Genomic DNA, 24,850 nt, shown 5'->3' on the forward strand with positions numbered 1-24,850 from the left:
GTCGTCTGAATACTTTTGTCCATATAGTGCAGCTCTCATGTAGTTGGAACCACAGCTGTATACAGCTGTGGTTTGACTGCTGGAGCTGAAACAAAGAGCCCGACTCTGTCCGTGTTTCGCTGTCGCAGTTTCCTCAAATAACAAAACTAACTGTTGATCAAAGAGACGACGTGTCGGCACGTTGATGGGAACTCAGAGCTGTCGTGGATTTATTTCTCTGTCGGGATTGGAAGGAACAAACACTTTTGTCTGAGCCATGTGACCCAGAGTCTGCTCGGCGTCATGTCTGTGTAGAGAGACGTGTCCTGGTTAGCCTGTTTTAGCACAAAGACTGGGAGCAGAGGAGGACGAGTCCAGCTCCGTCCACACAGAACAAGCCTTTATCAGAATGTGTTAAGCTGCTGGCTGCTCTGGGCTGGATCACAGGTCGACGTGAGAGACAGGTAGACTTTAGTTTGTGTTTGTGTTCAGAGAATTTTACTGATTTTAATGTAAACATCAGATTTTATTGTAAAACAGTAAAAACTCTTTAAATTGTGATAAATAGTTTGTGAACACACACACACACACTCACACACTCACACACACCTGTACAGACTGAACTCGGTCCTCTGTGCTGTGTTCACTGTGGCTTCTGTCTCTGTTATTCTGTATTGATTCTGTTACAGATCCTCTTATTGTTATTTATCAACATCAGTATTTATAGAGAGATGCTCCAATAAACTATTACGCTATCAAACTGTTGTTATGGCGATGAGTGACAGGAGACACTGTGGCAACACGCAACACATCAGCGACGGAGACTCAGGGCTGCTTCACACAGGTTTTATTTATTAGAGCAAAGCAGTGAAACTCAGCTCCTTCACAATTTCTAAACAGGAAGTGATGTCACTCTGTCACAGTATTTGGTGAACCGCTCCAGTGGGTCGGCGGTCTGCTACTCATGATTCCAGCCTAGAAACCACCCAGTGAAGGTCGGCGGTTCAAACCCCTGCTTCACCATCACTATTGGGGTACGAGGGTCTCTGCCGGCTGGGTCGCTTTCTATGTACCGGACAGCTGGACAGGAGAGACACAGTTAGCCGTTAGCATCCTGGATCACCTGGACCAATTCTTTCAAAAGTGAGGACTGCTGTGTGCTGGCTAACAGTGTGGGAGCTCCGTCTCACCTGACGCCACGGCCTCCGTCTTCTCCTCCTCATGAGCCTCGTTTCCAATCCAAACAAACACCTGCAGGATTACACAGGTAAGGGATGTTAGCAGGAGCGGAGAAAAGAATACCATGGGAGCTGGACCTGGAGCTGGACCATGGTGATAGCAGGAGAGACTCACCTGGTCCCAGGTATCCAAGATCATGACATCATCGGGAGCAAGGTCATCCTGCGTCAGCTCACCTGGAACCTCCTCCATCTGAACACACATGGAGTAAGTGGCTTATTTATAAGCTAGCAACGAGTGACTGAACTTTCCTGAACACCTTAGCAACCAGCAGCTAAATCCAAAGCAAACAGATCCAATGTGTGACTGAAATAATAATTAGCAACAATGTTAGCAACCACCGAGCAGACAGGTAGAGTTTGCTCGTTAGCACGCATCAGCTGTTAGAAGACTGAGCCTTCTCAGTCAATCACAGATGTTAATGTTTAGTTAGTGGTTGTTCACCAGTGGTTTATAAACAACATGACTGTTTGTACCAGAAAAATAGAAACCCTTGTTAGGCAGCGTGTTAACAGACATATGACGAGATCATGTGACCAGCCTGACCAGGAAGTTTCCAGTCTTGTTGGAGCAGGCGAACAGACGAGGCGGATGAGCCTCCATCTTGTTCTTCAGCCTGGGGGAGCGACAGTAGTCCTCCTGCCCCCCCAGCACATCCCAGAATGCACCTGTACACAAACACACAGTCACGTTGGACTGAATTATATAATTCAGTTCTAAAGAGAAAACTAAACCTGCTCTATTTGCAAAGGGCCACGAGATAACTTCTGTTCGATTCGATGCTAAATAAATAAAACTGAACTGAATTGGTTGAATTTTTTCAGACACTCCCCACTCACCTTCCTCCTCCCCCTCCTCCAGTGGGACAGGGGTCACCTGCAGGATACCAGCCAGGTGTTCAGCTCCCTTGACTTCAGCTGAGCTGCTCCTTCTCCCCTTCCACATCCAGGATCCAGAGGGGGAGGCCAGAAGAAAGACATCACTGGAGTTCAGACTGGAGGAGGACGGATCCACCTGAGAAGGACAGAGGAGACAGTCTGGCTCAAACTGGTCCAAATGGACTAACACTGGGATTAGCTCCTCTGGGATTACGTCCTCTGGCTCTGGTTTTCTTTCTCACCTCCACCGCTCTGGTGTCTCCCGCTGGATTGGCTCGAACCTGGAACAAACGGGTATCAGCCACCTCTGAATGGCTGCCTGCTCTGGAAGTCCCACCCTTGTACACCACCATTGGCTGGCCCCCGAAGAGGCTCATGAGGTGGGCAGGCTCTTTCCCCTGAACCACACGCACCTGCAAACAGGTGTGAAACCTTCAGACCCAGAGCGTTGAAGACTGAATGGATTTACAGATCTGGTTCCTGTGCTCAGTTCAGGTACCTGCACAGCACCACCTCCCAGTTCTTCATCCATATGGACAGCCAAGATGGCTGACGCTCCAACCTCATCCTGGCTAGACTCTGCCCCCTGCCTGCAGAGACAGAAATACAAAAAGTTTAGTCTTTCATATCATCATTATTCTTACTGTAACCGGACATGAGCACCAGGGGGAGCTCCTCCTGTACAAACATACTGGGTTCAAACTGTTTGATCCAGAATGGACACATGAAAAATATACCTGAACCCAATGTGTCCCAGGATAACAAGATCTGATGAAAACTAGAACCCAGAATAGTTCGACCTGGTCCAGGTCCAGTGCAATGTAAACAACTTACAATGACCAAAACCAAACCACATGAAGAAAGTTCAGAGTGTGATATCTCACCATATGTAGATGATGTGACCCTGTTTGCTGCTGTGCTGGTACCGGTACAGGATGATGTAACTGTCTCCTCCATAGAACTGACCAAAGTCCGATGGATCCACCGGAACCTTATCTGATCCATTAATACACCAGATCTGCAGGTGGACAAGTGGAGACAAAGACAAGGACATTTTCATCCTCACTTACTGAAACACACATCATGTTGTCTGACTGTCCAGCCCACAAACACTTGTTGATATAGTTGATCTGAGTCATCATGTAATATCAGGTTACTGTAATTACCAGCGTCCCACTTCTGAGCAGCGTTCATGTCAACATACGAGTCGTAACTATGACTCAGAAGGTCAGGACATTTTTAACATATTGAAATCTCGTGTCCCACCCCCACAGGTGGACACCACCCTCCTCCCCCTCCTCACCTCTTTGTCTCCATCTCCTCGGTCCACCATACCGTGCTGCGCTGCCATGGCCTCTGATTGATGGAGCTTCGACACGTCAAACGGCACCTGTCCAATCAAAAGACTGAGATTAGCTCGGGTTCTGTGGAGTTTGGTCCCGAACTAAATCTTGATTGGTTTACCTTCTTAATCTTTGCAATCTGATTGGTCACGTAGGCCGTTCCCATGCCAACAGTGTCATCAGGGTCCCTCCAATTCTTAAAGTACTGTTTGAAGAGTGGAGTCTCCCCATGTTCAGGAAGGACCTGGACCTGAAGAGGACCATGGAGTCAGGGGTCAAAGTCTGTGTGTGAGTGTGTTCAATCTAAATGTGCTGCCTGCAGCTCCATTACATTTCACTATCTCTGGTTCATTTGCACAGACTCCGCCCACAGACCTGTGTCAGGTTTAATGAGGTGATCAGCTGATTTCAGCTTCACTGTGTGATTGTAATGACTCACAACATTTGAGTGTGTATGTGTGTGTGTCTGTGTGTGTGTCTGTGTGTGTGTGTATGTATGTGTGTGTGTGTTTATCTGTGTGTGTGCGTGTGTCTGTGTGTGTGTGTATGTGTGTGTATGTGTGTGTGTGTGTCTGTGTGTCTGTCTGTGTGTCTGTGTCTGTGTATGTGTGTGTGTGTGTGTGTGTTTATCTGTGTGTCTGTGTGTGTGTGTGTGTGTATATGTGTGTGTCTGTGTATGTGTGTGTGTATGTATGTGTGTGTCTTTGTGTGTCTGTGTGTGTGTGTGTATATGTGTGTGTGTCTGTGTATGTGTGTGTGTATGTATGTGTGTGTCTGTGTGTGTGTGTGTGTGTGTGTGTGTGTGTTTACCTGTGTGTGTGCTGGGTAGTTCATTTTGTGGATGAACTGCTCTGCACTCTTCAGGACAGCATGACGCTCCTCAGTGTTTGCATCCTTACCTGCACATACGTGTACACACACACAGGTAAAACACGCTGACATCATCATAACTCTGAGGAGGACAGGTGACTGTTCCTCTGACGGACAGGTGACAGCTCGGACTGGTCTGAGCTGGTTCCAGAGATAAACAGAGGAAAGTTTGAACCTTTCCAGACGAAAACGTGTCCGTTGGCTCCGTTGTCAAGAATGAAACACTCGCTGGACTGCAAAGCATCCTGGGAAAATGGGCTCTGGTCGGCTACCATGGTAACCTCAATGTTCCCACCCGCGTTAGACACCTGACAGACAAACAGGAAGACAAGTGACGATGCACTGCTGCTACTTCAGAATAAAAGCCTTGAACTGAATTGAATTGAAGGTCGTCCACCTTTCCTACCTTGTAGAGCTGAGCCACCTTCCTGTTGGAGGCATCCATCTTGGTGTCGTCATTGTGAGCTTCAGGAAGTTCCGGCTTCTCCCCAAGGACCTGAACAAAGAGGTCGGAGGTCAACAGGAAGAGCGAGAGGTCAACAGTGGAGGTCAGAGGTTAAATGGAATTTATTTTAATGACACTTAAAGACATTATTTCAGCAAATGTTTGAAACAAATGTCTCTCAGGATCTGCTGGACTGGATTTGTTCAGAAAAACTTTACCCAGTAAAGGTCATAACGCTCCATCAGAGAGCCGTCGGCCTGCAGGAGGCGATGGTGAGCCCCACCCTCTGACCATGATCAGACGACAGATGTGAGGACTGTGACGGCTGAACTTTGATGCTGACAGTAACTTCCTGCTGCAGCTCGTCAGTTATATGATTCAGATATTTCATTTCTGATGTTTTACAGGTATTTTTTGGTTAATTTAAAGATTTTTGTTGGATGTTTCACTGAGATTTTTTTCTGTTGAGTCAGTTTATTGGACATTTTGTTCATATTTTGTTGAGATTTTACTGATATTTCTCCAGATATTTCATTAATATTTAGAGACGATCGTGTTTTGTCAGCTGTGATCAACACAAACTTCTGCTTCACTGTCTCGTTAAAACATATTTAAGTTTTACTGGATAAAGCCGCTGCAGTATTCCTCTGTACTCTGAGTACTCATAGTATTAGTGTGTTGTTGTCAGGTCATGTGATCTGTTATGTCATCACCTCCAGCATCCTGTCTGGTTCCGCCCCCTCATCACAGGTCAGCAGCTTGGCCCGCCCACACCGTTCATCGTCACGGATACCTTTAGACACCTGTCAATCAGCCAGTCAGCGGTGGTGTGATATCACTGAATAATGATGATGTCATGAGGCGACGCCACTACTCACCATCGTGGCCTTCAGCTTTTCAAAGCGGTTGCTATGGGAACCAGACCACTGGATGATTTCCTGTGGAGAGAAAGAGAGACAGGTTCACAGCGGGTCGTCCTTTCATCAGAAGGTCGTGGGTTTGATCCCCAGCTCCTGCAGTCCACAAGGCACTGAACCCAAATCACCTGATGTGACCGCCTGCCTGTCTCACCCCTCTACCTACCAGCTCTGTCTGTCTGTCTTACCTGTCCCAGGTCCAGTATGAAACTGTCACCCTGGTTGAAACTCTCCCAGGTGACTGGAACCTCCGTCGCCCTAACGACACGTCGACCTTTGACCTGCAACAGCCTCTGAACCTCCATGTCATTGGTCACCACATGTTTGAACCCCGTGGCCACACCCCCTTTCTGGGAACAGACAGGAAGTGACATGATTGGTGAGTCTTTCTACAGAGAGCATCTTTCAACACGCTGTGCCTGCACTGCAGTACCTAACAATAATGCAGTGTGACAGAAGGCACCACAGCAGCTGATGCTGATGCTACAGGTCTTGTAGTTACCATGTATTTCAGCCCAGTTTTGAAGTACCCAGCAAATGTACTGGACTCATGGCCCTGGACTTCGCGGTACTGGATCGGGGCCCCCTGTAAGAAGTCATCCATCTGGACTGTAAAGATGGCTGCGGCCCCACTCTCATCCTGAGAACACTCTGCACCTGAAGAGGTGAAGAGGCACCGGACTCAAACTGTTGAAGCTTCTACCAAGAATTAGTTCTATGTTACAGAACATAGAATAGAATAGAATAGAATGCCTTTATTGTCATTATACGTAAGTACAACGAGATTAAGCCACCACCAGTATCAGTGCAAAAGCAGTGTAAAATAAGATAATAAAAGATCTGAAGTATAAAATAAAATATAAACTAAAATATTTACAAAATACAAAATGAACAGGTGTGAACAGGTCACAGCTCGAAGTCTGAACGTGACCGAAGTGTCTCAGGGTCCAACTCTGGTCCATCTCTGTTTATCAGTTACACTCATTTACTGGGTGGGGAGTGCAGGTCACACCGCAGGTGTAGTGGGGTTAGTACATAATATGTGCGGTACCTTGCCAGTAGTGCAGGTCGTACTGCAGGGTTCCTCTGCTGGTCTCCGTGCTGTGGAGAACCAGGTAAGCATCTCCGCTGAAGAACCCTCCATACAGACTCTCAGGTACAGGAACCAGCTCCATGTTTTCCACCCGCCACACCTGAAGCCCCGCCCTCTGACCTGCACGTTCAAACTCTGGGTGGAATACCATGATGTCACCTGTAGGGGGCAACACAGAAAAAAACACACCTGAACCTGAAATTTAAATCTAAGCTTTAAAAGTTAAAGTTTAAAGTTTAGTCAGAGTCAGGACTTTTTTTAGCTCAGTTGTGACTTTTAACTCTAAATTACAACTTTTACCATGACTTCTTAACTCTAAAGACGTGAGTGTGATCAGAATGACATGCTGCGCTTAGTTTAACAACGATAGTGTAAAATGTGTCTGATGTTTATTTTAATATCAAACAAGTGTTTTGTTTTAAAAAGGTCTGTCAGTAATCTGCAGCTTCGGCCTGAAGGCTTTCAGTCTGTAGAAGAACAGAAATCTTTCCCCAAATTTCTTACTATTAATAATAGTAAAGAATTTTACTAATTCCTTATTACAGACCAAGATAAAAGAGTGAAATGTTTCTTCCATAAGTTTACTGTCATGTTCATCTGTCACAGAACCTTAGGGACAAACAGCAGAGTGACTCATCTCCTCCAACACAAAATATCTTTGCTGCAGCTCAGAGAAGCAGGAAATGACACACCCACTCAGACAGACAGACAGACAGGCAGACAGACAGGCAGGCAGACAGACAGACAGGCACGCAGGCAGACAGACAGGCAGACAGACAGACAGATTGAGGCTTTTATAGTAAATATGAGGAGATTTAAACACAAACACAGCAGGAAACACTGATAAATCCCACAAACAGTAAACATCTCACCAGGGACTGAAACAGCTCCAGGCTCAGATCCACAAAAGAACGAAGCTGCTGTGAAACTGAGCTGTTGGTACAGTAACTTCAGCCTGAGCAGCTGAACTGAGAGGATGAAGAGAATCTAACCACACTGAGATGAAGGTGACAGAGTTTCAGTGTGTTCAGCAGTAAAAGCCTCTGTCTGTCTCAGACTGGGGGAAAACAGAGTGTGAACCAGGCTGGGATCAGAACCTGAACCTGGATCTGGATCAAACTACGACCTGATTCAATGAGACACAGACTGATGAGGAATATTTGTGAGCACCAGGTTTTACAGTGAAATAAAATAAAAACTTACCGTCAGTGTTTGTGTGTTCAGCTGGATGGAAACTGCTGCAGACAAAGCTCCACCTGAGACACTGACTGTGGGGGAGGGGCTGCAGGTAACTTTACCTGTCCACCCCCTCACTTCCTTCCTCTCTGGAGAACAGCGGTCACACCCAGCTGATCCACGAGCAGCCGAACAACAGCTGCTGAAACCAGAGACATTTACTCTGTGGTGTTAAATTAATAATAAGAAGAAACTCTGTTTGTTCCTTCATTCAAAAGTGTTTGTGATCAGTACGACTTGACGTCAGTGAGGAGGCACAGGTGGTGACAGCACCTGCAGCCAAACAAAACCACAGAGCAAAGGGAAATGAGGTGATGAAGATCAAACTGTGTGTCACATAAAGTTGGATAAAAATGAAAGTTATTCCCTTAATATGATGAAAGATTTAACAGACTTTTGAATGAAACATACTCAGGACTCTGGTCTGGGTCTGGGTCTTTTGAATGATACTGCTTTTACTTGTTGTTTCTGTGGAAACCTACTCCTGTGGACCACTGAGAGGGGACAGATCACCACTGATCAGCTCATATTGATCATACAAGCATGTGACATCAGCTGATAACAAACAGTGAGTGAAGCTCCGACCTCTCTGACCTGTTTCTACACTGTTGGGTAATTGAATCACTAAAGATGCATCACATGCATCACATCACAATAATGAAGTTATGCTTTTTATGGAAAATCTTTATCTGTAAATTAACTGGTAACAACAGCTGTTAAATAAACGCAAAGGACAAGGAAGTACAGTGCTTCCCTCTGAAATGGGTTAGGGTTAGTTTCATACTCTACCAACACGCTGCAGCACATTACGGGGCCGTTTCAGAGTATTTCCTCTAAATAAATTAATGTCCTTAATGTTAACGAAGCTCTTATTTTGAAGTATTTTTATGTAACGCGAGCAAAGTCATATGGATTGTTTTATTTTGAAACTCCACTCCGGATGTGCAACTGGACGACGGTGTTGTAGCTTGATAGAGCGAGCAGCTGTTAGTTTACCTGTCGCATGTTGCCGTGAACAGGCAACTAATCGGTAACTAACCAGGTTAACGGACAGTCGGGGTCGCTGGGTTTTGGCGGGAGAATGGAGACGTTCAGTAAACTGACCAACATGCTGCTGCACGCGCTGGAGACGGTGAGTTAGCGGCTCAACAACATTAGCTCAGTTAGCTCAGCTAGCTTCTGTCAGGAGTAAAAAGTGAAATAAAGTTCCAGTTTGTCTCGGGGGAGGACGGAGAAGGGGCTGACTGTCTGTCTGTCCGTGTCTCTGAGGACCGGGAGGACTCTCACTGAGTTTAAGACTAAAACTGACGACAGAAACAAACTTAATTTATCAGGAGGTAACGAGAGTCACGCGTGTACAGAACCCAGGTTAGCCAGGTGTTCTTCCTGTTTACCTGTCTGACCTGTCTGTTTACACATGTCTGTCTCTCTCTGCCTGTCTGCCATGTCTGTGTCTCTCTGCCTGTCTGCCATGTCTGTCAGAGGGAGCCCACAGTGGACCTGCTGGGTTCCTTTGTGGATCATTGGAAATCTATAACCAGTTATTACATCGAGACGACAGGTGAGAAGCAGCTACAGATACACTGTGATGACTACCTGTTACCAACTGATCAGCCAATCAGGTGGACCGACTGTGTGTGTACCTGTTGGGAGATTTTGTCTGTTTGAGGGTTCAGACCTGGTTTGTGTGTGTGTGTGTGTGTGTGTGTGTGTGTGTGTGTGTGTGTGTGTGTGTGTGTGTGTGGAAGCAGATGACAGCCGTCCTGTCAGACAGACCGACATCCCCTGGCATCTCAGACAGATGCTGGACATCCTGGTGTATGAGGAGAAACAACAGGTAACACACACACACACACACACACCTGTTTCCACCTTATGTCAGTGATAAATAAAAGTCATGCTTCATGGTCAGCATGTGTTGGTTTATGCTCGTGTGCTCTGTAGGGTCAGGGGTCAGCAGATGTTGCTGAGCAGCCATCTTGGATCTGATGCTTCATCACAGTCAGGTGTCTCCGAGCCGTCACACTGGACCACATCATGTCTGTCCAGGTTTATCATAATATTTCTGTTGCAGAACTGTCGTAGTAACGTGGTGCATGTCTGAAAGGATTAACTTTAGGGCGATTGGACAAAGTCCACCCTGAGACCGATCGTCCCACTGGAAAGAGCATGTTTGAATTAGTAAACGAGTAAATGTCCAAAATAAGAAGCTGGTACTTTGAACCAAACTGTGTTTATCCAAATGCTCAGGTGTTCGGATTATGTTACAGGTGAGCTCACTTATGAGAATTGGGTGGACATAAAATATCTTTGGAAAACACGTTGTTGCTCAGCTCTTGGCTGGAAGTTAAGTGGAGTCAGGACTGTGGAGACGGTGCCGGTCCAGGCCGGGGTCTCACTTATCATCGTCCTGCAGGGCGGACAGATCCACCGCTGGGTCTGCAGCTGAGCGTGTCTCTGATGGATCTGGTTCCAGTCCCTGAAAGTGTCTCGTGTGTAGCAGAGACAGTTGGAACATGCTGAGCGTTTTTAGCCGCGCTGCGTGTCTGAAACTAAAGAAGCAGCCCGACACTGAAGCAGATCCAAGATGGCCGTTCAGGATGAAGCAGCCCGAAGCTGACGGGCTGATGTGTGACATGAGAAAGTGGCGTACTGATGAACGGATGTGTTGATGTCTTGATGCAGGCTGTGGAGGACACGGGGCCCTGTATGGAGTACCTGCTGCAGCACAAGCTGCTGGAGACTCTGTGCACGCTGGGCAAAGCTCAGGTGAGACGCCCACCTTCCATCAGCACGTCCATCACTGTGAAGGTTCACGAGGTGGCACGAGCCCGAGCACCAGGCCCACTGATTACCTGCTGCCAGCTCCCCACCTGCCAGCTCCCCACCTGCCAGCTCCCCACCTGTCAGCTCCCCACCTGCCAGCTCCCCACCTGCCAGCTCCCCACCTGCCAGCTCCCCACCTGCCAGCTCCCCACCTGTCAGCTCCCCACCTGCCAGCTCCCCACCTGCCAGCTCCCCACCTGCCAGCTCCCCACCTGCCAGCTCCCCACCTGTCAGCTCCCCACCTGCCAGCTCCCCACCTGCCAGCTCCCCACCTGCCAGCTCCCCACCTGTCAGCTCCCCACCTGTCAGCTCCCCACCTGCCAGCTCCCCACCTGTCAGCTCCCCACCTGCCAGCTCCCCACCTGCCAGCTCCCCACCTGCCAGCTCCCCACCTGTCAGCTCCCCACCTGCCAGCTCCCCACCTGCCAGCTCCCCACCTGTCAGCTCCCCACCTGCCAGCTCCCCACCTGTCAGCTCCCCACCTGTCAGCTCCCCACCTGCCAGCTCCCCACCTGTCAGCTCCCCACCTGCCAGCTCCCCACCTGCCAGCTCCCCACCTGTCAGCTCCCCACCTGCCACCTCCTGGTCGACACAGGTGCTCGGTGCTGCTGAATGTTAGAGTCAGACCTGCTGTTAGTGTCGACACAGGAAGGTTTCAGTGATCTGTCACACCTGTGTACAAAGGTGTGACAGAGTGATGCCTCTGTTACCTCGTAAACATGATCCATTCATTTAACTGCTGATTCTCCTCCTCCTCTCTCCTCCTCCTCTCTCCTCCTCCTCTCTCCTCCTCTCCCCTCCTCTCCTCTCTCCTCCTCCTCTCTCCTCCTCTCTCCTCCTCTCTCCTCCTCCTCTCTCCTCCTCTCCCCTCCTCTCTCCTCCTCTCTCCTCCTCTCTCCTCCTCCTCTCTCCTCCTCCTCCCTCCACCTCCTCCCTCCCCTCCTCTCTCCTCCTCCTCCCTCCTCCTCCTCCCTCCTCCTCCTCCCTCCCCTCCTCTCTCCTCCTCCTCTCTCCTCCTCTCTCCTCCTCCTCCCTCCTCCTCCTCCCTCCACCTCCTCCCTCCCCTCCTCTCTCCTCCTCTCTCCTCCTCCTCCCTCCTCCTCCTCCCTCCTCCTCCTCCCTCCCCTCCTCTCTCCTCCTCTCTCCTCCTCTCTCCTCCTCCTCTCTCCTCCTCCTCCCTCCACCTCCTCCCTCCCCTCCTCTCTCCTCCTCCTCTCTCCTCCTCCCTCCTCCTCCTCAGTATCCTCCGGGCATGTCTCAGCAGGTCTTGGTGTTCTTCTCTAAGTTGTTGTCTCAGCTGCAGAAACCTGTGCTTCACCTGGTGAACGTGTACAGACCTGTACAGGTGAGCACTTCCTGTCCTGCGGTTATTCTGATTGTCGTTTAGTCGTAAACAGCTGCGTGACGACGTCACGTCCTGGGAACGCTCGCTTCGATTTTATTTGTTGAACAGGAAGTGAACGGGATCAGTGAGGCTCGACCTGTGCTGATGATGTCACAGTGACATCACCTCTGCTCCCTCCCTCTCAGAAGCTGATTCGTCTCTGCGCACTTCCTGGTTCCCAAACGGAGAAGGAGGAAGCTCAGTTCCTATTGGTCGTCTGCTCCGCAGTCAAACGGGATCCACACATACTGCGATACGTCGTCGAGGTAACCAGCAGTTAACTAACTAAACCAGCTTCACCAGCCTGACTGTCCGTCCACTAACCAAATAACTACACACATCTAACGTACAGCATCAAAGCTGTAACTGACTTCACCACGCCACCTGTGACCAGGAGCAGCTAACCTCGAGCTCACCAGCTCTGATTAATGAGCTTTACTAAGTGAACATCTTAACCAGCTAACTAAATACTAACTGAATGACTCCATCTGATAACTCAAGTACTTTCATCCACTAACCAGCTGAACTACCCACTGCTGACCACCTGTGTATTCAAGCTGTTCCTGATTCTGTGTCGTCAGATTCTGGACCAACCAGAAGCCACGACTTCCTCCAACCAATCACAGCTCTGTGCACACGCCTCCAATCATAGGACAGAGATGCCACAGTCCTCCAGCCAATCAAATTCATCTGGCTCCAGCCCTGTCCAATCAGAGACATCCGCCTGCAGCCCTGTCCAATCAGAGTGCGGTCTGCTGTCGGCTCTGCTGCAGCTCACCAGGAGTCGGGTCAGTTAACTGGTTACCAGCTTTTGGCTTCTCACCAGTTTTCAGCAACAAATTTGTTAATGATGAAAATAATCAGCAGATTCATTGATAATAAAAGTTGTAGTTCTTTGCGGCCGTGTGTTCATCATGGTGTCAGGTGTCAGGTGTTTGATCTCGTGTCTGTGCAGAGGGGCTCGGTGAGTCTGAAGGCCTATCAGAGCCTCCTGCTGCTCTCTGGTCTCCAGTCCGGATCCTCAGGGGACATTCTGTCCAATCAGACCCAGCTGGGAGAGCTGCTGGCTGGGAGGCTGCTGGAGCTTTACTCTCTGCTGCCTCTGGAGAGTCTGGATCCTGGACAGGTGCAGAGCTGGCCCCGTACCCCATGGAGGTACACACACACACACACACACACACAAACACACACACACACACACACACACTATATATATATGTGTGTGTATACACTGCCACTGCTAAAAGTAATGATGTATGAGTTTTGTCAGTGGCAGGCGTGATCCGGTGGTGTGTGTCCTGACAGGACGTTAGCGAACGTACTGCTAACGTCCTGTCAGGACAGGACAGAACGTTAGCAGGACAGGACGTTAGCAGTACGTTCGCTAACGTCCTGTCAGGACAGGACAGGACGTTAGCAGTACCGCTGCACTGTTTCCCTCTGTGTCCCATCAGCTCTCAGTTCTCCCGCTGCAGCTCTGACCTCAGCTCATCGTCTCCTGCTTATGATCACATGGCCAATTTCTTCTCCTGGTTTGACTTCCTGGATCACCTGATGAGAGAGGCACCACAGGTACACACACCTGCACACTGTCTGAGATGAAACCGTGTAAACACGGCGTCTGTCTCCTCCTCTGCAGACACTTTGCTGAACCAGGGTGTCCGCGGGGTCTTAAAAAGTCTTTTAAATTTTAGGCCTAAAAAAGTCTAAAATACAGGCTATTTTGCACTCAAAGTCTAAAATTGAGTTTGAGTAATTTAAGACCAAACGTTTCAATGCGAAATATCGATACAGGATTAATGTTTTAAAAAAGTATTATTTTACGTACATTACCACGCCGTTCTTTTTTTTCTCTAATGGTGGCGGTTATGGTCTGTGTAGTCCTGAGTACATGTTGATGTTGGCGGAACGCACGATAAAAACTACAAATTACAGACTACGTGAAACGGAAATGTACTGTCGTCACAGGATGATCAAGCATTGTTCTTCGCGGGCTGTGTAGAGTGCGAGAAAGGCGGGATTGGAGAAATCACACAAATATGGGAAAGTGTAAATTTAAATCAAATGCTCTTAGGAGGGCTGCTAAAGACAAACTTGCCCAGATTAAGGCTCTTGAGGACCAAATTGCAATCAAAAGTGCAGCGCTCCGAAATATGTAATTAATCTTCTTTGTAATCTTTTTGGAATCTTTTCTTTCTGCTTTTGCCTCGTTAGTGGCCCTCAGTTCAATATGGGATTTTGAAATTGGCCCTCATCCTCCATAATCTGATGTAAATGATGAAAATTATGGCTGTATATATATTCGTTTCATTTACAATAAATGTCAATTGACTGCAATCTGGGCTTGTTCTTTTTTTTTTTTTTTTTTTAATACTCCGTGAAGGTCTTAAATTTCACCCACGATGGTCTAAAAAAGGTCTAAAAAAGTCTAAAATTTCACTTGTTCAAACCTGCAGACACCCTGTGAACACATCTAATGATTGATCAGAGAGTGATTGTTATGTTGAGGGAAGCTGGGACAGAAATCAGAGTCCTGGCTGGAATCGTTGTGAACAGTGTTTACCTGTGTGACGCTGCAGGAACCATGGCAACAGCTAACATCACACTGTGAGGGATTATATGAGACTCTGACCGTTGTCTCTGACCGTCTCTGACTGTCTCTGGCCGTCTCTGACCGTGTCTGTCTGTCTCTGACCGTCTCTGACCGTGTCTGTCTGTCTCTGTCTGTCTCTGTCTGTCTCTAACTGTCTCTGACCGTCTCTGACCATGTCTGTCTGTCTCTGACCGTCTCTGACCGTGTCTGTCTGTCTCTGTCTCTGACCGTCTCTGACCGTCTCTGACCACCTCTGACTCTGTCTCTGACCGTCTCTGACCGTCTCTGACCGTGTCTCTAACTGTCTCTGACCGTCTCTGACCACCTCTGACCGTGTCTGTCTATCTCTGACCGTCTCTGACCGTGTCTGTCTCTGTCTGTCTCTGTCTGTCTCTAACTGTCTCTGACCGTCTCTGACCATGTCTGTCTGTCTCTGACCGTCTCTGACCGTGTCTGTCTGTCTCTGACCACCTCTGACCGTGTCTCTGTCTCTGACCGTCTCTGACCGTGTCTCTAACTGTCTCTGACCGTCTCTGACCATGTCTGTCTGTCTCTGACCGTCTCTGACCGTGTCTGTCTGTCTCTGACCACCTCTGACCGTGTCTCTGTCTCTGACCGTCTCTGACCGTGTCTCTAACTGTCTCTGACCGTCTCTGACCGTGTCTGTCTCTGTCTGTCTCTGTCTGTCTCTAACTGTCTCTGACCGTCTCTGACCATGTCTGTCTGTCTCTGACCGTCTCTGACCGTGTCTGTCTGTCTCTGACCACCTCTGACCGTGTCTCTGTCTCTGACCGTCTCTGACCGTGTCTCTAACTGTCTCTGACCGTCTCTGACCATGTCTGTCTGTCTCTGACCGTCTCTGACCGTGTCTGTCTGTCTCTGACCACCTCTGACCGTGTCTCTGTCTCTGACCGTCTCTGACCGTGTCTCTGTCTCTGACCACCTCTGACCGTGTCTCTGTCTCTGACCGTCTCTGACCGTGTCTCTAACTGTCTCTGACCGTCTCTGACCGTGCCTGCAGCTCCATTACATTTCACTATCTCTGGTTCATTTGCACAGACTCCGCCCACAGACCTGTGTCAGGTTTAATGAGGTGATCAGCTGATTTCAGCTTCACTGTGTGATTGTAATGACTCACATTTGGCTGTGTGTGTGTGTGTGTGTGTGTGTGTGTGTGTGTGTGTGTGTGTGTGTGTGTGTGTGTGTGTGTTAGCTCCTGTCAGTGAAGACGGCTCAGTGTGTCCATCACATGTGGCTGCGGGACGTCCTTCAGCCTCAGCTGCTTCACCCGTGAGTGATTCATTAAGCTCTTCAACCTTCTTCTTCTCATTAACAGATGTGATGCAGCTGTTGTTCTGTCTGATATCCAGGTGTGTTTTTCTCCTCTGGTCCAGGTGTGAGCACGTGGTCCTGGTCTCCACCTCCGTCCTCTGTGTCTCTGTCAGACTCATTCAGTCCTCCTCTCTGTTAGATCAGCTGGTTCACTTCCTGTTGAAGACGAACAGTCTGACACACCTGCTGCTGCAGCGCTGTGATCACATCTCTGACCAGGTGAGTCCAGGTACAGAAGGAGTTCACTTCAGTTTGACTTACACAGCTCCAGAGTCTGACCCCAGATCAGCAGACACCCGGCTCACAGGGGGGAGCCTCCTGCTGAGGGCCGGGCTGGGTGAGAGGAGGGAGAGGAGGAAGGTAGGACATGCAGCATATAGGACATGATACACACAGGAAGTGGACAATGTTAGAGGGACAGCATTCAGATCCCAGAACAGTTAGTGGACATTGTCCTCAGCAGGTTACAGCTGTGACAGGAGACAGAGCACAGGAGCAAGAAGCTGTTTCATCACAGTCTGCAGAGAATATGGATCTGAAGCAGAGTGGGACATGGAGCCAGGACCACAGACAGGGACAGAGACAGAGAGACCTGCAGACAGGGACAGAGAGACCAGAGAGAGACAGGCATAGGACTACGGGACAGAGAGGACACAGAGTTAATGACATGGAATAAAAGCTGATAAATGTGAGAGTGGGTCTGAGGAGAGACGCAGAGCAGAGGTGAGCAGAGGATCATGGGAAGTCTCCCAGCAGCCTCGGCCTATAGCAGCGTAACTAAGGGATGGTTCAGGTGCTGAGTCAGTCCTACTCTGGGTTTCATCCTGAACTGTAGGGACAAACACCTGGAGACAACCTGCATGTGTCCATCAGTGAAAACACAAACAGTAAAATCAAACGAGCAGGAGTAACCTGATGTCCACGCAGTGTCCAGTTCATTAGGAACGCCTGTCTCACCAAACCACACATACATGTGAGGCCCAACATGTGACAGCACACTGGTCAAGACTAATGAACATGTGGACACTTGAAGGACGTGTGTTGGAAGGGAATGTTGTCTCTGACTGCAGGACTGGATGTTTGTGTACTGGAAACGTAATGTGACCAAACCACTCTACATTTGTCCCTGTCTGTCCTCAGATCAGCATGGTGTCTCTGTCTCTGGTGGAGGAGTTACTACAGAAACCTCACAGGGACATTTTGGATGTGCTGGTGTTGAATTTTCTGCAGAGTCGCAGTTACCTGTGTCCACCTGCTGCAGGTGTGGATGACAGACACAACGAGACCGACGAGGACAGCGAGTGAGTCCATCACACTGCGTCACATGTGGAGCTAACGTTCCGTGAACAGGGCCTGAGTCCGTCTCTGTGTTTGGTCTCTGGCAGGGATCTGGAGGAGGACCCCTTCTTCTCCGACAGCTTGTTGTTCTCAGACGGCCAGCTCCTTCCTCCTCCTCCTCCTCCTCCTCCTCCTCCTCCTCCTCTCTCCTCCTCTGCTCCTCCTCCTCCCTCTGGGCTGGGATCAGCAGCTGACGTTGTCAACAGGTAACCATGTCTCGTACGTTTATCAGAGGACACACGGAGGGAAACTGAAACGTCTTTTCGAGGATCAAGGATCAAGGAACTTTATTGTCATACCAGGACATTTACATGTTATGGTACGAAATTAGTACTCAGGTCCCAGTTTAAGCCATCAAGAGCAAGACGTGAACAAGAATGAAATCTAAGCATAAGGGCAATGAAATCTAAACATAAGGGCAATAAAATATAAACATTAGAGTAGAGAAATAAATATAACATTAGAGAAAAATAAAAATAAACATTAGAGCAGAAATATATAAACTCTGTGAAATTTAAACAATTAAGTAAAGCGAAAATAAGATAAGATAAGGAAGCCGAAGTTAGCACGTGCATAAATACTCATGTGCAAGTAGGAGGTAGTGGTAGTGCAGATAGATAAAGTGTTGTAGTGCAGGACTGTCAGTGTGTGGTGGTGGGGGGAGGTCGGTCTACAGGGCAGGGCTAGAGTTGAGCAGTCTTACAGCAGCTTCAGAAGCTGTTCCTGAGCCTGGTGGTCCTGCTCCGGATGCTCCTCAGCCGCCTGCCTGACGGGAGGGGTTGGAAAAGATTGTGTGCGGGATGGGTGGAGTCCTTCATGATGCGGAGGGCCCTCCCTCTGCATCGTGCTTTGTAGAGGTCTGAGGTGGTGGGCAGGCTGTTTCCCACAGTCCTCTGTGCAGCCTTTACCACCCTCTGCAGAGCCTTCCTCTCAGCAGCAGTGCAGCTGCCATGCCACACAGTGATGCAGGTGCAGAGGACGCTCTCCACCGCACAGTGGTAGAAGCTCCTCAGGACTGAGCCTCCGAGTCCAGCTCGCCGCAGCTTCCTGAGGAGGTAGAGGCGCTGGTGGGCCTTCCTGACCAGATAGGATGTGTTGGTGTTCCAGGTGAGGTCCTCGGTGATGTGCACACCCAGGTACCTGAAGCTGGAGACCACCTCCACAGCTGCTCCTCCGATGTGCAGGGGGGGGAGAGGGCGCCTGTCTCTTCTGAAATCCACCACCATCTCCTTGGTCTTTTTCACATTGATGCAGAGGTTGTTGTTTCTGCACCACTGCTCCAGATGTTCCACCTCCTCTCTGTACTCTGACTCATCGTTGTCAGTGATGCGTCCCACTACTGCTGTATCGTCCGCGAACTTCACTATATGACAGCTGGGGTGTCTCGCCGAGCAGTCATATGTCAGCAGGGTGAACAGGAGGGGGCTCAGCACACAGCCCTGCGGCGAGCCAGTGCTGAGGGTGATGGAGGAGGAGATGGTGTTGTGGATTCTGACAGTCTGTGTTCTGTTGGTCATGAAGTCCAGGACCCAGTTCCCCAGTGTGGGACTCAGACCGAGGAGGGAGAGCTTCTGTACCAGGGTCTGTGGAATGATGGTATTGAAGGCTGATGAGAAGTCCAGGAAGAGCAGACGGATATATGAGTTCCTGCTCTCCAGGTGGGTGAGGGTTGTGTGGACCACTGATGAGACGGCGTCATCAGTGGAGCGGTTCTTCCTGTAGGCGTACTGGTGGGGGTCCACAGTGACATCGATGGAGTTTTTGATGTGGCCCATGACCAGCCTCTCAAAGCACTTCATGACTACCGGGGTCAGAGCTATGGGTCGGTAGTCATTGGGGCCTGTCACTGTGGAGCACTTGGGGACGGGGACAATTGTGGCAGTCTTTAAGCAGGTGGGGACAGATGCCAGTGACAGTGAGGTGTTAAAGATGTCCGTCAGCACCTCAGACAGCTTTTGCAATGAAGTTTGAAAGAACTTGCTCAGTCAATCTGAATCCTTTCAGACTTCGTGTCCGTCTTTGTCTTTGTCTTTGTGAGTACCTGAAAGCAGCCCGTTAAAATGGCGGACACAGGTTTGAGTGGCAGCTACGCTCTGAGCAGCAGATCAGGCAGAACCTCGCTCCTCCTCAGACATCTCTGGGACAGATGAGCGCAGGACTCGGGCTCTCAGACGCTGAGCGAAGTAACAACGAGTGCTGAGGGTCTGGTTCAGGACGAGAAGCTGATCCGTTTCATTTACTGAGCCCATGGGAAAAGGCTGAGTCATGGTTTGTTAGAGAAGACGTCTCACTCTGATGCACCCAGTTAGTGACAGACCATGTGTCCAGAAAGAGGGAGGCTGGTACCTGAATGTCCTGAATGTCCTGACTCTGCTGTGGTTCAACATCCGTGACAGAAAAGTTAGCAGAGTAATTCATGTACCTCAGTGAGGTTTAACGTGAGTTTATGGTGAATGTGCTGACCTTTAACCCTGTGTGTGTGTGTGTGTGTGTGTGTGTGTGTGTGTGTGTGTGTGTGTGTGTGTGTGTAGTTTCTTGTGTTTAGTTCCTGTTCAGGTTCGGTCGGCTCAGCTGCTGCAGGAGGGCGGATACGAATCCTACGTCCACGACGCTCACACACTGGTCAGAACACACACACACACACACACACACACTGCTGTTTGCCTCTGTGAGTTCCTGAGCAGAGGCTGGTGTCAGGTTACATGTGCAGAGACAAAGGCTGGCAACTGGAAATGACATGGGACAGTGCAGCGACGTGCACGTCAGCAACATGTTAAAGACACGCAGTAGACCAGCTGATCAATAGAAAAGTAATTTGCCGATCATTCAATAATCAATTCAACGTTTTACTTTTCAAAAATTGTAAAAAAAAATCTAAATCTTATTGGACTGTAAACGTACGGAGGAGGATGAGGTCCATGTCTGAGCCTGAACCTTCAGACCCGAGGACAGACAGGTGTCCTCAGAACCTTTCCTCAAACACACAAGTCTAACAGAGACATCCTCTCATCCCACAGGTGACTGAGTGTCTCTCTCTCTCTCAGTCGTGGGATTGGCCGTCCAGTCTTCCTCCTCCCTCCTTCTCCTCAGGTGCAGAGGAGTTCTTCGAGGGTCACCTGTTCAAAGTTCTGTTCGACCGACTGGGACGCATCCTGGAGCAGGTACACACACCTGTCTGACCCCAAACCCACTGTCATCCATCACCAGACTCACCTGTCCCCTGTAATGACTCAGTGTCTCACCTGTCCCCTGTAATGACTCAGTGTCTCACCTGTCCCATGTGATGACTCAGTGTCTCACCTGTCCCGTGTGTTGGCTCAGTGTCTCACCTGTCCCGTGTGTTGGCTTCGTGTCTCACCTGTCCCGTGTGTTGGCTCAGTGTCTCACCTGTCCCGTGTGATGACTCCGTGTCTCACCTGTCCCGTGTGTTGGCTCCGTGTCTCACCTGTCCCGTGTGATGACTCCGTGTCTCACCTATCCCGTGTGTTGGCTTCGTGTCTCACCTGTCCCGTGTGGTGACTCAGTGTCTCACCTGTCCCGTGTGTTGGCTTCGTGTCTCACCTGTCCCGTGTGTTGGCTCAGTGTCTCACCTGTCCCGTGTGATGACTCAGTGTCTCACCTGTCCCGTGTGTTGGCTTCGTGTCTCACCTGTCCCGTGTGATGACTCCGTGTCTCACCTGTCCCGTGTGTTGGCTTCGTGTCTCACCTGTCCCGTGTGGTGACTCAGTGTCTCACCTGTCCCGTGTGTTGGCTTCGTGTCTCACCTGTCCCGTGTGTTGGCTCAGTGTCTCACCTGTCCCGTGTGATGACTCAGTGTCTCACCTGTCCCGTGTGTTGGCTTCGTGTCTCACCTGTCCCGTGTGTTGGCTTCGTGTCTCACCTGTCCCGTGTGTTGGCTCAGTGTCTCACCTGTCCCGTGTGTTGGCTCCGTGTCTCACCTGTCCCGTGTGGTGGCTCCGTGTCTCACCTGTCCCGTGTGATGGCTCCGTGTCTCACCTGTCCCGTGTGGTGGCTCCGTGTCTCACCTGTCCCGTGTGGTGACTCCGTGTCTCACCTGTCCCGTGTGTTGGCTCCGTGTCTCACCTGTCCCGTGTGTTGGCTCCGTGTCTCACCTGTCCCGTGTGGTGGCTCCGTGTCTCACCTGTCCCGTGTGGTGGCTCCGTGTCTCACCTGTCCCGTGTGTTGACTCCGTGTCTCACCTGTCCCGTGTGGTGACTCCGTGTCTCACCTGTCCCCGGTGTGTTTCCAGCCGTACGAGTTGAACCTGCAGCTGACGGCGGTTCTCTCCAGACTCTCGGCCTTCAACCATCCACTGGTCCACGAATACTTGCTCAACCCCTACATAAACCTGTCTCACTGCTCCAGGTCGCTTTTCTCTGTCCTCATCAGGGTAAGACACAGAGAGACAGACAGGTATTTATCAGCGCAGCCAGGTATCAGCCTGCCTGTCTGTCTCACCTGTGTCTCTGCCTGTCCATGTCTCAGGTGATGGGAGAGTTGATGCAGAGGATTCAGCAGATTTCCCACCTGACAGACAGACTCCTGAACACCAGGAGACACCTGCTGGGACTGAACCACAGCACTGGGTAACTCCCTGTCTGTCTCTGTCTGGAGGGACCCTGTGTCTTTAACACCTTTCAGAGCCTTTGTTCTTTTTACCTCACTTTACCTGGTTCACCTGTGAATGTGTCCTCAGGCTGGAACACCTGACACTGCTGAGAGGAGTCATTGTCCTGGAGGAGTTCTGTAAAGAGCTTGCTGCCATCACCTTCGTCAAACTGCCCCTGCACCAGAACTGACACCTGGTCCAACTGTGACAGGTACACAGGTGTTTGGATCTACAGGACGTCTGCGGGTCCCGCTGGACTCGCACCAGGTTTGGCTCACGAGTCGACCTGAAGCAGCAGAGAAGCGAGTATAAGCCTGGGTATTAAAGAGGCAGTGTGTTATGGAACGCCGCAGGGCCTTGAACGCAGCACCGTGTCCACTGGATGTTACAGACGCCCCATCCATCAGATCCTGTCAGACCTGGTCTGAGGCGGAGTCACAGCCTGAACGCTGCTGATGATAGAATCATCTTTATAATCACTGAGTCTGTTTTTATTATTTATCTACAGATTATTTAAAATATTTAAGTGCAATTCATCCCAAAGGTGATGGATGGATGAATGGATGATGAGTGGATGGATGATGATGGATGATGAATAGATGGATGATGATGATGGATGGATGGATGATGGATGGATGATGATGGATGGATGATGATGATGGATGGATGAATGATGGATGATGATGATGGATGAATGATGGATGGATGTGTCGTCAGATAGATGACATGCTGATGAAGGTGACGGTGGTTCAGATCTTTTCTCGGCTCGTGTTCAGAACAAACTGAGCAGATGAACGGATGAAGCTGAACTGTGAGAAAACGCGACTGAAATAAAAAAAAGGATAAAAACTGTAGAAACTAAAAGATGAACAAACGTTCTGATCAGTTTCATAGAAAATGTTTCTGTTCACTTTAAACTCACTTGTCTTGAACGTGAGCAAGAAAACGAACTTTATTTGTCGGAGTTTGAGTCGAGCTTCCATTTGACTTTGAATTTGCATGTGACCGTTGTCTGACTGCTGATTGGTCGCTGACTGTCACTAAACAAACTGGTTCAGCTGCTGTTTTCCAGCTGCTGAATGTGATTGTAGATAAAAACCTGCTGACGTGTGGAAAAGTTTGGGTTCTTCATGTAAACGTGTTTAGCTGGGATGTTGTTTTCTTCTCACTGTCGATGAATCTGCTTGTTTTTATTTACGTGTTTGTCGTTTATGAGCTTCGGTTTGGACGAAGGAAAATTAAATTCTAAGGAAAAGAAGCTGTGATGTTTCAGACTGAATGTTCAGCTGATGTTTGTTCTCTTTGCTGATTGGATCAATGACTCATCATTACACTCACAACTAAAACTGTGTGAAGTGTTATTGATGTTGTTGTTGTGGGTATTATGGGAAAAGGTTGACGCTCCTTCCTTCTGTTGTCTGGTTACAGTGGACAGACGTCCCTGTGGCTCAGTGTGAGTGAGTCCTGTCCCCCTTATCCTGTCCCTGGTTTCCAGGATCAGACGGCTGCAGTGAGACGTCCTCGGTGTCCACAGCTGTGCGAGCAGGACGCTCAGTATCTGCAGTTCTTCTCATGGATTCACTCTCATTATTATTGGATGTGTGTGTTTGTTTGTATTTACCAACATTTGTAATAATTTAAGTAGAATCCAGCTGGAGTTTTATGTTCTGACTCTGTTAATGAGAGTGGATCGATGAGTGTGACAGTCAGTAACCGATCGATAATCTGCTGATTGCGGTGTGATGCAGGTTGAATGTGTCTGTATGTTTTCTCAGCTCATCAAGTCTCTTCAGCGCCTCCTGGTGTTTGTGATGATGAACTGCAACTGTGCGTGACGCCCCATCCTCAGGTGTCAAACTGCTGCAGGTAAACACCAACTCACCGGAAGTCGTCCCTTTACCTTCACAATAAAGGTATAGGACTTTGGTTTGCGGTCTGTGCTGCTCAGACCAGTTTGGAACAGAGAGAGAAAAGCAAAGTAAAGGAAGGTCAGACTGCAGGAAGAAGTACTGAACGGCTCCTGTAATAGATTACTTTACACACAGACACACATTACATGTACATTACCTGTAGGTTTATATACAGCAGGTCTGCAGATTTGGTTTATTATTGGTTATTTCTGCGAATCTGTTGAACAGATCCTGGTGAAATGTGAATTCACCAACATCAGATTTAACAACTGGAAATATCAAACAGGAGGTTTCTGAATGAGTATGATAAGTTTAACAGGATAGAATTTCTGTTATATGTTGATCATAGTTTGACAAAGTGATGAATCAGTTCTGTGATGAATAGACTTCTAACTGGCTGCTAGCGGCCTATTATTCTGAAGGTCCGTACCGGATGTACGAGTGTGCGTGTTGCGGTGCGTTGCGGGCTGGTCCCTCTCTGCAGAGGAGCGGAGGAGGAAGAGGAGGAGAGGGAGCTGAAGGTCACGGCTGAAGGAGCATCATCACCAGTATGATCATCGATGCTGATATCAGACTGATTATCGGTTAACTGATCGGATTCATCAGCTGCACGAGGAGCAGCAGCGCGACGAGAGACAGGAGGACAGAGCGACAGACGGATCAGCTGCTGCATCCCTGTCTGTCTGTCTGATTCTCCATCACCAGGCTTCACCTGTCTCTCTCTCTTCCCCCGCCTGTCTGTCTCTCCGCCCACCTCTCCGCCATGGGGAACCGGGGGATGGAGGAGCTCATCCCGCTGGTGAACCGGCTCCAGGACGCCTTCGCCTCCATCGGCCAAAACTCGAGCCTCGACCTGCC

General features: G+C 49.3%; 3 protein-coding genes across 6 annotated transcripts in view; 2 read left to right on the plus strand and 1 right to left on the minus strand.

The window, feature by feature from the left end:
* Positions 1-783: 783 nt before the first annotated feature.
* On the minus strand, positions 784-8,068 carry LOC121184203 (gelsolin-like). 3 transcript variants are annotated; one of them, XM_041041711.1, is made up of 19 exons: positions 7,968-8,048; positions 7,637-7,821; positions 6,723-6,923; positions 6,174-6,328; positions 5,860-6,021; positions 5,633-5,692; positions 5,468-5,557; positions 4,716-4,805; positions 4,485-4,617; positions 4,250-4,338; positions 3,561-3,689; positions 3,400-3,486; positions 2,981-3,114; positions 2,596-2,686; positions 2,339-2,509; positions 2,058-2,232; positions 1,765-1,886; positions 1,170-1,410; positions 784-1,059 (listed from the first exon to the last, which is right to left on the minus strand). In XM_041041711.1, the coding sequence occupies exons 3-19, from the start codon at positions 6,913-6,915 to the stop codon at positions 938-940; spliced, it is 2,244 nt and encodes a 747-aa protein (XP_040897645.1). In that variant the 5' UTR covers positions 6,916-6,923; positions 7,637-7,821; positions 7,968-8,048; the 3' UTR covers positions 784-937. The 3 variants fall into 3 exon arrangements, with proteins under 3 accessions (XP_040897645.1, XP_040897644.1, XP_040897646.1); XM_041041712.1 differs by lacking the exon at positions 7,637-7,821 and having other exon boundaries at positions 785-1,059; positions 1,170-1,230; positions 1,333-1,410; positions 7,968-8,068; XM_041041710.1 differs by lacking the exon at positions 7,637-7,821 and having other exon boundaries at positions 7,968-8,068.
* Positions 8,069-8,962: 894 nt separating this feature from the next.
* On the plus strand, positions 8,963-23,392 carry fhip2b (FHF complex subunit HOOK interacting protein 2B). Of its 2 annotated transcripts, none has more exons than XM_041041713.1 (18): positions 8,963-9,132; positions 9,483-9,561; positions 9,752-9,837; positions 10,686-10,769; positions 12,067-12,171; positions 12,357-12,476; positions 12,792-12,998; positions 13,166-13,365; positions 13,665-13,782; positions 16,017-16,093; positions 16,174-16,354; positions 17,276-17,436; positions 17,521-17,679; positions 20,005-20,095; positions 20,491-20,634; positions 21,723-21,863; positions 21,959-22,059; positions 22,170-23,392. In XM_041041713.1, exons 1-18 carry the CDS (start codon positions 9,082-9,084, stop codon positions 22,270-22,272), a joined length of 2,208 nt encoding a protein of 735 aa, XP_040897647.1. In that variant the 5' UTR covers positions 8,963-9,081; the 3' UTR covers positions 22,273-23,392. The 2 variants fall into 2 exon arrangements, with proteins under 2 accessions (XP_040897647.1, XP_040897649.1); XM_041041715.1 differs by having other exon boundaries at positions 16,198-16,354; positions 22,170-23,390.
* A 1,021-nt stretch (positions 23,393-24,413) lies between these two features.
* Positions 24,414-24,850, plus strand: part of LOC121184154 (dynamin-1-like) — an 18,717-nt gene continuing 18,280 nt past the window's right edge. The window contains exon 1 of the mRNA XM_041041612.1: positions 24,414-24,850. This exon is cut by the window's right edge and continues 66 nt beyond it. Coding sequence (XP_040897546.1) covers positions 24,756-24,850 — 95 coding nt within the window. The 5' untranslated portion in view covers positions 24,414-24,755.

The sequence above is a fragment of the Toxotes jaculatrix genome, chromosome 7 (genome assembly GCF_017976425.1).
Source record: "Toxotes jaculatrix isolate fToxJac2 chromosome 7, fToxJac2.pri, whole genome shotgun sequence".
Classification (NCBI taxonomy): domain Eukaryota; kingdom Metazoa; phylum Chordata; class Actinopteri; family Toxotidae; genus Toxotes; species Toxotes jaculatrix.

Bases quoted from the DNA above. Each gene is read 5' to 3' on its own strand.
- LOC121184203 (XM_041041710.1), bottom strand. From the start codon at position 6,915: ATGGTATTCCACCCAGAGTTTGAACGTGCAGGTCAGAGGGCGGGGCTT. The intron at 5,558-5,632 runs GTGAGTAGTGGC...GCTGATTGACAG, and splicing joins AAAAGCTGAAGGCCACGATG to GTGTCTAAAGGTATCCGTGA. The intron at 1,060-1,169 runs GTGAGACGGAGC...TCTCCTGTCCAG, and splicing joins GACGGAGGCCGTGGCGTCAG to CTGTCCGGTACATAGAAAGC.
- fhip2b (XM_041041713.1), top strand. From the start codon at position 9,082: ATGGAGACGTTCAGTAAACTGACCAACATGCTGCTGCACGCGCTGGAG. The intron at 9,133-9,482 runs GTGAGTTAGCGG...CATGTCTGTCAG, and splicing joins TGCTGCACGCGCTGGAGACG to AGGGAGCCCACAGTGGACCT. The intron at 13,783-16,016 runs GTACACACACCT...TGTGTGTGTTAG, and splicing joins TGATGAGAGAGGCACCACAG to CTCCTGTCAGTGAAGACGGC.